The sequence below is a fragment of the Mustela nivalis genome (genome assembly GCF_964662115.1).
Source record: "Mustela nivalis genome assembly, chromosome: 17".
NCBI classification, from domain to species: Eukaryota; Metazoa; Chordata; class Mammalia; order Carnivora; family Mustelidae; genus Mustela; species Mustela nivalis.
In genome coordinates, this window is record NC_139036.1 from 48,817,198 (window position 1) to 48,830,592 (window position 13,395).

At 41.0% G+C, this 13,395-nt stretch overlaps 1 protein-coding gene across 2 annotated transcripts in view; it reads right to left on the reverse strand.

The window, feature by feature from the left end:
- Positions 1 to 3,739: 3,739 nt before the first annotated feature.
- The window catches only part of PITPNC1 (phosphatidylinositol transfer protein cytoplasmic 1), a 255,386-nt gene continuing 245,730 nt past the window's right edge, over positions 3,740 to 13,395 (reverse strand). Inside the window, exons 9-10 of one of the 2 annotated variants that reach the window (XM_082706741.1) lie at positions 12,476 to 12,594; positions 3,740 to 8,317 (exon numbers count right to left, since the gene is read on the reverse strand). In XM_082706741.1, coding sequence (XP_082562867.1) covers positions 8,312 to 8,317; positions 12,476 to 12,594 — 125 coding nt within the window. In that variant the 3' untranslated portion in view covers positions 3,740 to 8,311. The remainder of the gene's footprint in view (positions 8,318 to 12,475; positions 12,595 to 13,395) is intronic. The other variant, XM_082706740.1, reaches the window with a different exon arrangement.

Sequence of the window (13,395 nt, forward strand, 5' to 3'; positions counted from 1 at the left end):
ATTCTGTCTTGGTTAAAAACAAAAAGAAACCCTGAAAAACCTTGTTGTTATGTACACGGCAGTTTTCAGGAAGTCCTCAAGGAAGGATGCATTCTGTGTTTGCTATCATTGAAAGCGTGAAAACAAAATGATGGAGAAATGATGTTGGTTTGTTCACTTAAATGTAATTCCTTATGTTGTGGTTCCTGCGGGAGCTGGCCAACGTTTCTGCAGCAGTAGACTAGCGAAGGCACTGAACATCTAAATAAATCAGAAAACTTCTCTAAGTTTGTCCTTCATCCCACGGACACTCAAAAAGAAGAGTATTAATACCTTAAAGGAGCAAAGAACTGACATGGGAATTGGATGCTGGCAATTGCTTAACAAGTTGAGAATAATAATAAACTTTTAAAACTGTAAATACTTGGGGCACCTGGGTGGCTCAATGGGTTAAAGCCTCTGCCTTCAGCTCAGGTCATGATCTCGGGGTCCTGGGATGGAGCCCTGCATCGGGCTCTCTGCTCGGTGGACAGCCTGCTGCCCCATATCAGCTTCCCTTCCTCTCTCTCTGCCTGCCTCTCTGCCTACTTGTGATCTCTGTCAAATAAATAAATAAAATCTTTTAAAAAAACCCTGTAAATACTTGTTCAAAAAGATGAATGTTCTCACTCCTATGTTGTCAGTGGAATTGTAAATAGGTACAATTTTCTTTGGAGGGACGTTGGCAGTAGAACTCCAAGTCATAAAAATATTCCTATCTGTTGACCCAGTCATTGAATTTCTGGGAATTTACCCAAAACAAATAGTTAGAAAGATGGCATAGACTATATTATAAAGATGTTCCTAACAACACTCTATATGATAACAAAATCCAGAAAATAACCTCAAAGTCAAATAATAAAGGAATGTTTAATTATGGATTTCCAACCCAAGGGAATATTACATAGCTACAAAAACTGATAAACTTGCTATGTACCATATATAAAGGAGGTTATAAAACAATTCAAAACCCTCAAAGCACTTTGAGGAAAGATATGCATTTATGAATTATCTTCTGCAGAAGAAAGTGCAAATTCTAAAGTAGTTGACGCAGGTGGAAAGAAAATTCACTTCCTTGGGTGTACAGAACAGATTTTAACAAAATGCAAGTAAGTAGAATAAATTTATAATAAGTGCGGGAAAATTCAAATTTATAGAAATATTTCTCAATTTTCAAGTTCTATCCTGAGAAGAGGGATTGCACACATTAAGACTGATGACTGGATTTTAATGATTGCGCATAGAGGACAGCATGTTATCTTTGGAATGCTCTCGATGTAATCACCAGTGTGCTTAAGATCACAAAATGATTCTCAAGGGTTGCTACCAAGGAGCAGACTGCCAGCATCTTGCATGTAGACTCCCTTAGGAGCAGGAGTTATTTTGGAAGATTAAGATTTTTTAAAAAAAATCACAAAGGTCCAGATTCGGCTGCCCTTAATACCCTCCAGTGACAGAGTGGCCACTTCCTTCTGTAAGCTAAAGGAGGGGAAATGATGATCTCGTCTTTTGTGTCTGCCTTCAGAGCAGATGGGTGGTAATTCTAGCTAAATATAATCATCCTCTAAATTCCAGGTGTTTAATTCAGCTCAGTAATGTTGCTGCACTGAACAGCCACATTTGGTAGGATTTGAAGGTATGTCCAGTTTCTTTGGCTATATCTTACCTTGACTCCTCCCTGCTGGGACCAGAGCCAGGGCATTAAGGCAAAGTATTAGACTGTTTCCAATCTTCCCTGGAGCCGAAGTAGTTAAAGGTCTGGACTTGAACGGGACCTCCTACAAAGTTGCATGTTATAGAAAGGAGGAACAGAGGGCTAAAAATTAAGTGGAGAAAGTCAATACAACAAACGTGAAACCGAGGCTTGCTTGGGTCAACCACATGGAGTTAAACACACACACACACACACGCACACACACACACACACACACATCCGCACACAGGTTGATTGTTGTTCCAAAGCCATCAAAGCTTCAGGTTTGAGAGGAACATTTTCATAGAGGGATATTTCAGAGCAGGGCTTGGAGGATGGATACGTGATTCATCCCAAACTTGAAAAGTCAAGGAACAGTTGGAGGTTGGAACCCCAAGTGGAATATACTCAAGGCAACAGGGAATTTTAGAAAAGAATGTGGGCGTTTGGAAGCCCGAGAGTAATACTCAAACGAGAAATGCTGGGATTAAAAACATTACGAGTACACTGGTAAACTACCAACATCTATATACTCACCATTAAGCATCCAAACGTTTAACCACTATCTAGTTTGGCCCCAGGAATAGACAGCCAGCCTGGCTGTACCTGAGCTTGCTGGCTCCAAGTCACCCCGTGACTACTCGTGTGAAGGTCGTGTGTTTGGAAGAGAATTATAAGGCAGGGTGGGGGGTGGTCCTGGTGAAGTCAGAGCTACACAAGCAAGCCTATTTTAGTTCACTGGCTCAGTTACACAATTTCAGGAAGGTTTTCAGTGTAGAAAGCTTCCTTATGGTGCAACGTTACATGAATCAGAGATGAATGCACAGGGGTATGGAAGTTGACATGAGTTTCAAGTTTGAAGAGAACATCAAGTGGGAGGGGTCCAGCAGAAGACTTCGGGAGAAGGGGCAATTGCTGTCCTCACTCCACCCACCCTCAGAAGACCCTTCTGTGAACAACAGGAGCTTCTGGAGATGGAGAAACCAGATCAGAATGACTGCAGTTCCTCTTGGACTGGGTCATCTTACAATGAATAGAATTTAGTGTCCCACTGGGTGCTGTCCCTATGGTTTCCTTCGGGGAGTTTTTTCTTGGTTGTCATTCAGACTGTAGCCTCACATTTGATGAGGGGGAAATCAAACATCTGTTAATGGATAGATGAATCCACCCGTGTCTCCCATTGGGTTTGGAAGGGCCTATTTAGCCAGAGGGATTTCATCTTGGGTGAAACAGTGATCTTGTTGTTTATGCGGTAAAACTTAAACTGACCCTGCCCCGCCTCAGGGACTCACTTAAAAGCAAGCCTGGGAAAACCAGTCCCAGGTAACAAAGCCCAAATATAAGGGTGGGTCAGGCCAGGTGGAGGTATCCAATCAGTGGGGGCGCATAACGTCTCCCTAGCCACCAAGGAGTGTGGTTCCCGCCTTTTGGGCGCCAATTCTGACCAAGGTGATAGGCTAGTTCAAGTATGTACTACGGTAAATTGTAGTTCAATTGGTCACACACCTGTGTGTGACCTAGCATGACTGTGTAGCTTTCTCTGTGTGTTACAATTTCATTGGCCACCTGTGCGTGGCCAGGCCCAATCACATGGCCTTTGCCCTTAAAAGCTAGTCTGTAAAGCAGAGAGGGGTCGCCCTCTCTGTAAGAGGCACGGCCCCAAATGTTTGGTTTGATTCTCCATGCTTGGCACGAAATAAAGCTTTGCTTGACTTTCGCTTTGTATCAGTCTCGCTCCTTTAATCACGGACCCATTATTGGGGGACCTTTCAGGTTACAGATTCTCCTTGGGTATCTTTCGGCTGGACAGTTAGACCCAAGCTTTTCCTGTCCATGACCCGGGCCCTGAAGGCACCAAAGGCCTATTAGCAGGCCAGCCTTCTTTGAGTACAAGACCCCTAGACCTGCGGTTAGCCATTAGCTTCTTTCTTCTTCCTTGACACCTTCTTTCCCATCAACCCGCAAGTTCCCAATTGCCAACATTCCCTTGAGAATGGCGGAGAGAGAGAAGGAAGCTACGCTTGGAAAGAAGATTGCTTTGTAGTTTATTTACACCAGAATGTAAGAAAAAGTAAGTTATTAACAATAATAAATAACTGGGGGGAAAAAACAACAACACAGAACAGCCATAAAATGACACATAAGGATGGCATGTGTGAGGATCAACTCTTGTTTGCTTGTAGTCGGTCACACGGTGCATTCCCAAACTTGGTCCTTCTGCAGTGGCAGTGTTATTTTGACTCAATATATGTAACTAATCAAGATCCCAGCTTGAAATGTAAACCCTAAAAGTGACACTTTGAAGCTACATTTAAGCGGTATAGGCATGAACAACTCAAAAAACCTCTTCTTGGTGATACACAGAAACTGAAGGGAGACTTGCAATTCAACAGACATGCTTTCAACTTGAAGCAAAAACACTGGGGTTTATCCTAAAGCACTTGTTAACAACAAAAGTATAATTAGTAACGGCATCTGAAGAGTTCTTAGCATATTCACATTCTCTTATTGCACTAACTCCTAAAAAGCTCAAACACTTCTATTTCAAATGCAAACAGATTGTTTTGAAGGTAGAACACAGAAGAACCCGGTATGTGTTGCCTCCGCATGTCAGCTCCGTGCTCTTGTTACATTTCAGTTTCAGCAAGAATGAATGGTTTTAAATGATCTATTTATGATCAATTGCAGTCACTAAACAGACTTTTTTTCTCTTTTTTTAAATTTCAAGAATTATGGCTCCGATGGCAGGTTGTCCATCACCTAGTCTGCTGAGTCAGATGATCAGAAAGGGACTAAAACTATTCAGACTATTTTTCTCTATCGGATTATTTGAGTATACATTGTATGGGACTAATTTATACTCTGGCCCTTGGGAAAAGTAAAATTCCTCCTGATTGAAGCCAGCCAGTGACCTTGCTGTTTCTGAGCCACGACGAGATGCTAAATAAAGCAAAATTGAAAAATCCACATACATACATTATTAGCCTTGACATTTTCACGGAAAAATGACTTCTGAGAAGTATCAGAATCTTTTCACTTAGGTCACCATTTATTACAGTGTCTTGAAAGAAAATCACATCTTTCCTTTGGGCGTCTCATGTTTTTTAAGTGTCTGTGTTCATTATCCACCCACTACTGTACTCTTTAGAAATTTATTTTCAGTCCAAAACATGCCTAATACTCCCAAATTAAAACCATGTTCCCTCCACACATGGACGCAAACCCAAAGCAGAAGGGTTTATAAATGAGTTCGCCAATGAACGCCTATTGTTTTGGTTATTACGGTGGTAACTGAAAAAAGTGTCACAGGCTCCTTGGTTGTCATGCTTTTCCTTTGCTTTGTTTTATTTCAGTCCAATAGCAGGAAAATGAAATGGCCTCCAGAGCTCACCTCTGATAAAGTTTATGCAGTAAAAACACCAAGACCTCCTTATCCTGGGAAAGCACACAGCCAAAGTAACGACGCTATATTACACTCAAATGAAAAACACGAGGCCATTTCGTAATTTGAAATCCATCCAAAGTAATGACATCTACGGTCACTTTGATGGTCTCCACTTACACCAGAGATGAAGATGGGATGAATGTATGTGTTATTCTATGGATTATTTATTTTAATTTGGCTACCAGAAACTCAAAACTGGTGGCATCTGATTCACTATATTTATATATATATATACAGGTATAATACAATTTTGGTGAACAAAGTTGTAAGTTTCCACATTGCAGACAGAGGCACTGAGTTAAAGTTTCTATTTTTTTCCCCCAACATGCTTAATGAATTCAATTTTCTGCTCTTTTTTTTTCTTCTAAGTTTCCATCATGCAACCATTTAATTTCCATCCTTATGGGAATTATTAATGTTCTACATACACATTCATCGCAGGCTTCTATCCCACAATAAACAAACTCATGTATGGAGAATATGAAAAGAGACTTGAAAATCAAGACAGATAAAATATCGAAGTCATTTATGCCTTGTGATGACTGGATTAAATATTCAAAGCAGCTAAAGGAATATTTGCACACCCCCCGCCCCATTTAAATGCACACAACCACGTGTAGACAGGAAAAACTGAACATACTTTAAGAGTACACACATTTGTTGGCTAAGAATCACACTATCATTGGCAGCTTTGAAATTGATATCTGTGGTATTGAACTGGCTACAAGAGAAAGAAAACTCACAGAAGGAAATCAGAAATTAGCTTTCAAAAGCATACAGCATCATTGACCTCGACAGCAGAAGCTACTTTACAAAAAAGAAAAACGGCAATGGTGTTTAATGGGAAAACTAGGTGCCAGATGTGTTTACAACCTGCACAAAATAAATCTGTTCTATGCAAAAAATAACAATCCAACCCCACCCTGATTTCAGCGGGCAAATGGTAAGCAAAGATGCATACTATATCAGTGTCTTCTGAAAGGAGAATTTCGTCTTCGAAAGCCCAACATTCTCATTAAGTACTACTGTGTGAAGAGGGGACCATTGAGAAGTCCAAGGGGTCTGAGAAGATGAAGATTTCCCACAAGCAGAGATCATGCTACTATTCCATGCAAAAATCGCTTACTGTAGAGCCGGCGTTCTTAGGGAAGAGAGATGCACTGTCGATCTCTTTGCAACTGGTTTCCTTTGAGTTCTGGATTGATTTATTTATGAAGCGACATGTCAACCTGTAGATAAAGAAATGATCTTGACAGTCTGACGTTATGACTTAGAATACTCGGTGCTGGGTTCGTGGGACCAGCGCTTGCACCACGGGAGAGTTTATCAATTTCAAAGACACTATGTAGCATGTGCTGAGCACTGAGAGAGAGAAGCAGGCAGGGTCCACTGGCCAAGAGGCTGTGTGGGAAGGAGGACATACTCCTTGGTTTATGTTGTTTCCTTTGGAATCTGTGTTTTGGGAAGGTCCCTTTCCTGAGGTTGGAGGTTATGGTCAGGAAGGTTAGCTGGGGCCTTGGAGTTGCCCAACTACCTTGCTGTCTTCCTCTCTTGGAGGACAGAGAGTAAATGCCAGATTCTGCTTGCCCTTCCTTCTGCGTTTAAAGGCAGTGAGGCGCGACGGTGGCAGTTTTCTCTTTAGATCAAAGGAGAGTTCGTTTTCTGCCACTTAGGTTGAATAATCTTACTTCCCGTCAACCTGGATTCTCATCTTGGCATCTCTTCCGGCTCCTCCTTCTTACTCTACAAATAGGAGTCAGCAATTTTGCTCCTTCTCTCCTCCTGCTCAACAGTCTTTACTCCGCTTCCGCGACATTCCCAATATGTGGGGTTCAAGTAAGGGCAAGAGAATGACAGTCTTTTTTAAGGTCCAGTGATGGGGCACTCTGTACCAGGGAAATCTGGATGTTATTGAAAGTAAAAGCAGGAGGGGGATGGGAGACAGTTCTCTTTTTCAGGGTTCCCAAACCAGAAATCTGACAGTGTTAAAAGTCCTGTGAGCTTAGTCTACCCTTGAACGTCTTTCAATGGGCAAATAGTCATTGAGTTCTACTCAATTGCAAATACCGAGAATCTTAATGGATGATGTTTGCCTCACCTGGGCCTCTTGGTTCCTAAACCAAACCATCCCCAAATCAGTCAGTCGTGGTCACATTCATCTGTGCAATTCTGAAAGATTTCTTAGGCCACAAGGGCACAAGGGGGAAAGTTATTAAAAGACAGAAACAAGTGGAATCTTTATTAAATTCTGTGAAAGGTATAAATCAGTTACTGTTAATTGCACTTGGAGCCACTATAGGTTGATAATTAAAATTCTCAAAAAATTTAAAGAGTTAATTAGGCCCCAAATCCTGAGTCAGACTAACCAAAATAGGAATCTCAATTAACTACTAGTATTCAAGTATTGGTGATGAACAGTTTGAAATTTAACAATTACTTATGTTACGCCTGAGAGTCTTTTGAGAATATCAGGTTTGATGAGAAGAGATTGACTTCGCTATTTTACCACACCTTCTAACACAGGGGCACAACATTTTCACTTATGTACTCTTGACTTCCACACCGACCTCATCAAACGCTCAACAAGGCTTCCTCCCTGGTTTCCAGCTGCGGCTACTAAGATTTCTTCTGTCCTTTGCAAGTCTTAAAATTTACATCTAGCAGGATGCAAGGGCATCCTTGGGGAATCCTATATGGGAAGGTACTTAACCACATGCACACTCAGAGATCGAAGGAACATGTTTGAGGGACAGAGCAGTCTTTTTCTCTATCAGAAGTTTCTTAAAAAAAAAAAGAAAAACACCCAAATGAAAATATAAAACCCCATGAAATATTCATAGGAAGTTACTCTAATTTGGGCCGACATGGCTTTTCTGAAGAGTGTGTGCCAGGTAAATTCAGGGTGGCTCTTTTCTCAGGGTCTGGAAGTGTGAGAGTTTCTGGGGCTGACTTTTTCCGGGGTCGATCTTTGGGCACGGACAGAAAGTCTGGGGCGTCGGTGGAGAGAGGTGTGGATGGGGCACTAGAAGGGGCGCTGCGGACCGAGGAAGGCAGCAGGGGGATACTTGAGATAGAAATCGCAGGTGGGAAAACGCCAATTTTCCTGTTGGTGGCTTCCTGAGTGGCTCGTTCAAATTCTCGGACTTCATCCATTGTCATGTCTTCAAAGAAAAAAAAAAATAGAAAGAAAGATGACCAGTTATTTAGGAGGGATGCAAATGGATATACCTCCATGCCTGATTTTAAGGGAACTACGGGAATCCTATCATAAAGAGGCCTGTCCAGACTAGAAACCCAAATTATCACCGAAATGCTAAACCCTAAAGTTTTTTTTTTTTTTTTTTAAAGGCATACACTTCTGGGGAAAAAAAATTTTTCCTTTTATGAATATCCATCCAAGATTTTCCAAAGCACTCTTTGGGGAGTAGTGTAAGTATTCTGAATTAGGATGGGTCAGGAGAGTATAGAACCAGACCAGGCATGTGTGTGTGTGTGTGTGTGTGTGTGTGTGTGTGTGAGTGAGCTGTGGGATGGTGATATACGGAGCTATTTATTAGAACTAGTCATATTTTCCATAAAGGGAGGCTAGTTCAAGCAATTGATGGCCCAGAAATGATACATATTATTACCTCCTTCAGGGTATGCAAGTACAAGTAAACCTTAAGACAGGAAATAGGCAAATCATCAGAATTTCTTCTTATTCAGTAAATACATTTTTTGTATTCGGGGGGGGTTACTGGTTTCCTGACTGTGTATCCACCCTGAGATTGTTTAAATGTTGTATTTTAATTAATTCAGCTTAAAAAACAAAGAAGATAATGACAACAACCACCAACCCTGCAAATTATCCCAAAGCCAAGAAAAATAAAACCATCTTTTTAAAGAAACATTAAAAAAACCCCTAAAAACCATTATTTGGCATTCAGGAAACAAATTCAGTGGTGCCTCATTAAAAGAAATTGTCAGGTGATGTAGATTTTCTAAATATCTAAAAATGTTTTTATTAAGTGAGAAAGCAAAAAATAGACACTTTTAAAAATACAAATCTTTCCCTAACTTCTTTATTTTTAAAAAAGATTTTATTTTTAAGTAATGTCTATACCCCACGTGGGGCTTGAACTCATGACCCCAAGATCAAGAGTCTCACCCTCTTCCAACTGAACCAGCAAGGAGCCCCTCTAATATACTGAATGTTACTATATACACTTGCTACCCTTTAGACGTAATATACTGAAAATATATTAACACTGCAATGACTCCTCTACCAGGGCCTATTTGTTTTTTTTAATAGTTTGAGATCTCTTCTCTCATTCTCAGAAACTCTATTACTGTGATTGTCCTTACTATTGTTATGGTTCTTAATCACTCTCTGGCTAACCCTAGTATCCTTTGCCATTTTTATGTACTGGTAACAGAGAAAACAGGTAACTGGGCTTATTGGAAAAAGCACTGAGTGAAAGCCCAAGGGCTTGTCCTTGAGTAAAAGGGGACATCTGCTGTCCATGGATTTTCTACATGAATTTTAGCTTCCCACAGACCCATTTTTCATTCTCGTCCTCTCCCACAAACCTAGTGGTGGAACCTTCATGAGATGATATTGCAGAAGCTAACACGAAACAATATATCCACTTTGGAAATATTAACTATGGAATGAATATTCATAACATGATTTTAATCATTAGGACATATATATATACCTATAAGGTCATATTATAACATAAGCAAGCCAGATATATTTTTCTTTTTTTAACTTTTCAATTAAAATTCAATTTAGTTAACATATAATGTTTTATTAGTTTCAGGGGTAGAATTTAGTGATTCATCAGTTGCATATAAAACTCAGTGTTCATTACATCAAGTAACCTCCTTAATGCCCAACACCCAGTTACACCATCCCCCCCCCCCATTTTCCCTCTAGCGACCCTTGGTTTGTTCCCTGTAGTTAAGAGTCTCTTACGTTTTGTCTCCCTTCTCTGTTTTCACCTTAATTTATTTTTCCTTCCCTTCCCTGATGTTCATCTGTCAGAAATATTTTTAAAAAGTAAAATCCTTAAGAGGATTTCTTGGAGCAATTGTTAAAATTTTATGAGAGAAAAAATTTTTCTTATGAAGGAAATAAAATATGATTGTACTGATATCATATACAATTTAGAATGTGACAAGAAAAATTGCACCTATAAATTTGCCACTTTAAAAATACTAAGGCTCTTAACAAGCTAAGAAATGAAATTAGGTTTTTAAAAAAGAAGTATGCACTTTAAAGTAAAATTGAGACTCTCAAAAATTTCAGTGAATGGGGTATGTTTCTGCTATATATAAATAAACATCTTTGAAAAATTAGACTTTCTACGCAAGTGGCAGAGTATAATGCTCTACTCCACATATCCAGCAGGGGGCAGAAATCATCCAAAATACAGAATTTCGATTTTACATTCCCGGAGTCTCTTAGAAGTTCCCTTCCTTGAAGGCATGGAAACTGCTCAATGGAAAAGGAGACTTACTTTCTTACTGCTATGTTCATGGGTGTTAATGGTGCATAATTTCAATCTAGTGTGTCCCTACTCAGGTTGAGGATTGAAATTTTATTGAACACCCACGCAGTTTGCATTTGTGATGGACAGCAGCCTCCTGATTCCAACTGTTTTTTGTTACGATAGCGAAGAAAGACAATGGAAAAATAAATGATCTCCAATTTGATGGAATTCCAGAGAATAAGGGAAATGTCGTAAGCACTCAAAATAACCACTTTGTGTAACTTCTAAAGAGATAGGCATCTCTTACACTGAAGTCATGGGAACGACAGTGAATTGCAGCCAGAGAATGCATGGGGCTTTCCCGTGGGAGAACCACTCTAGGTAACACTGTCTACATGGTAAATTGACTTTCTAATGGTAATAATGGCAGGAGAAAAACCAAACAAAGAGCCCGAAGCTAAAAACCATAAGAGCTTAGCATGAGAAAAGCTGGGCGCTTAGAATCTTTTGGAATGTGGCATCTCCCCCTTTCCTTGGATTTCTAAGCAAGCGGCTTTCAGAGGGCGGTTGACGGAGAACTAGAGTCTAATATTCCACAAAGAAAGGGAATTGAAAATGATGGACTTCCAAGGACAGTTTCCTTAGGGAGCATTTCTAACATTAGAACAGGGATAGAGGGAGAAGGGAAGTCCTTTTGGCACGAGCCTGTGCACAGAGAGAAACACCCCAGGTAAGTTGACTCTATAGCTTTCCACAAATCCAATCACTACATGCACACGGGGAGGAAACGTCAGGGCCATATGAGCCTCAAGGGTAAGTAAGCCACATGCACTTGAGCCTTGCAGGGCACACTCCACAATACATGCTCTAAAAACCGAACCAAAAACTTCCAAAGTGCAACCAAAAAGATGGTCACAATTCTAAAGCCCCCATTTACAACCATAGCCCTCGCTCAATCGTCTTTACCTACATTACCAGCTTCTTAAAAATCTAATAGGTTCTGTTCTGGGATGTGGGCTAGCAGGACATGCGGGCTCAAGCTGATACCCAAAGAGGCCAGAGCACTGGCTAGAGACACATACAAATGACTTGATGCCTCATCTATCTTAGTTCCTCTTCATTGGCATGAATGATTGAGAGATAACTATATTTAAAATGCTGGCATGCACCATACAGTCAGCTCTCAATTTCCAACGTGCCACTACATAACCCGTGGCTCTCTCAGTCTCCTGCTGAGTCTCAGGCTGGAGATGCTATGTGGCCCAGCACATTCGCAGCTCACCGCCCCCTCACTGCTCAGCCACTCAGCGCATCCATGGGCTGCAGCCCCGTCTTGAGATTAACCAAAGCCAAAAGGATCAGATTGGCTAGAACAGCTATAAAGAGCCATAGAAAGCATTTCAAAGCAAATGTAAAGAAATCTAAAACACCAGATGAGCCACAAGCTGTCCCTTGAATGAATAACTCGAGCCTTAACTGTATTTTTAAAAAGTTATGGTCACGATAACTAGTTTTCAGATGACACCTGTTTTGTCTCCTCCTCTCTTCTTTCCCGGTGCAGGCCTCTCACCAGCCACAAATGTTTCCACTCTCCACGTTCTTGGGTTTTATGAGCAGAAAAACCAACCCTGAAATCAAGCGGCTCCTTTAAGAATCGAAAAATCTAGAAGCAAGAGGTGGCACTGTCCCGTTTAGACCTAGCTCAGGCTCTTCACCAACAGCCCCTGGGTGACGACATGATTTTGTGTGGCATGTTGAGAAATGAACGTCTGCAGTATTTCAAAAATCAGTTTTAAGTGTACGCTTGGTAAAGGGCGGGCAACATGTTTTAAAAATTCTACATACACTTGTTTGGGCATGGCTCTCTATGTCATCCACAGTGGAGGAATGCTGATTGCAAACTTTTATGTTGGTTTGTTCATGCATGTTTTTCTCGTATTCCCGAACATCATCCATTGTCATATCTGCAAAAAGGTCAAGACGTTGGCAACTACTGTTATTAAACGCAAAATTTCAACAGGGAGGGAAAGACGGTAGCAGAAGCCAGAGAGGTTTCAAAAAGCAGGGAATTACACTAACTTTATGAGGAGGACGTCATAAAGTTAGCTAAACCAGCCAAAGGGGGGAGTGAGTGCAAGGAAGTTGAGTTGAAACAGTCCCGGAACAGCGAAGAGTGGAAATTATTTAGGCGTGGGGCTTGTAACGTGAGCTAGATGGAGGGAGAGTATTAGCACGTGGGCAGTGCCATAGCCCGAGATCTCCTAAAACATTCTTAGAAGATCCCGACGGGGACAGGGTCAGGTTTGTTTGCTTTCATACTTACCTTCCAGATACCTTTCAAAATAGATCTGGAGATTCTTTAAACCAATGCACTCAACAAGAGAAAGGACACTTTCATTGCTAGTACTCGAGACATGACAGAAGGTAGACCCGTGACGTTTACCGGTACAAGGGATATTTGGTTGCAAAGCTCACACGGAGATGGATTTCTGCACAGGATTCTAGTGTCAGAGAGTGCGGGTCTATATGGAACTTCAAGCCTAGTCTAACAGCTTGGAGATGGCTGGCACTACTTCCACCCACACTGATCTATAAATAAAATGGCACATGACATTATGATTTTGGGCGTTGAGTCTGTAGTTTTTCAGCATTTCGGGATAAGGATGTCTTCATCCAGTGGTTCCCAACAGGGGACTATTTTGTGACACCACTGGCATGGTAGAGCTCCTGGCATCCAGTAGGTAGGGGTCCTGTGAAGCCTTGGA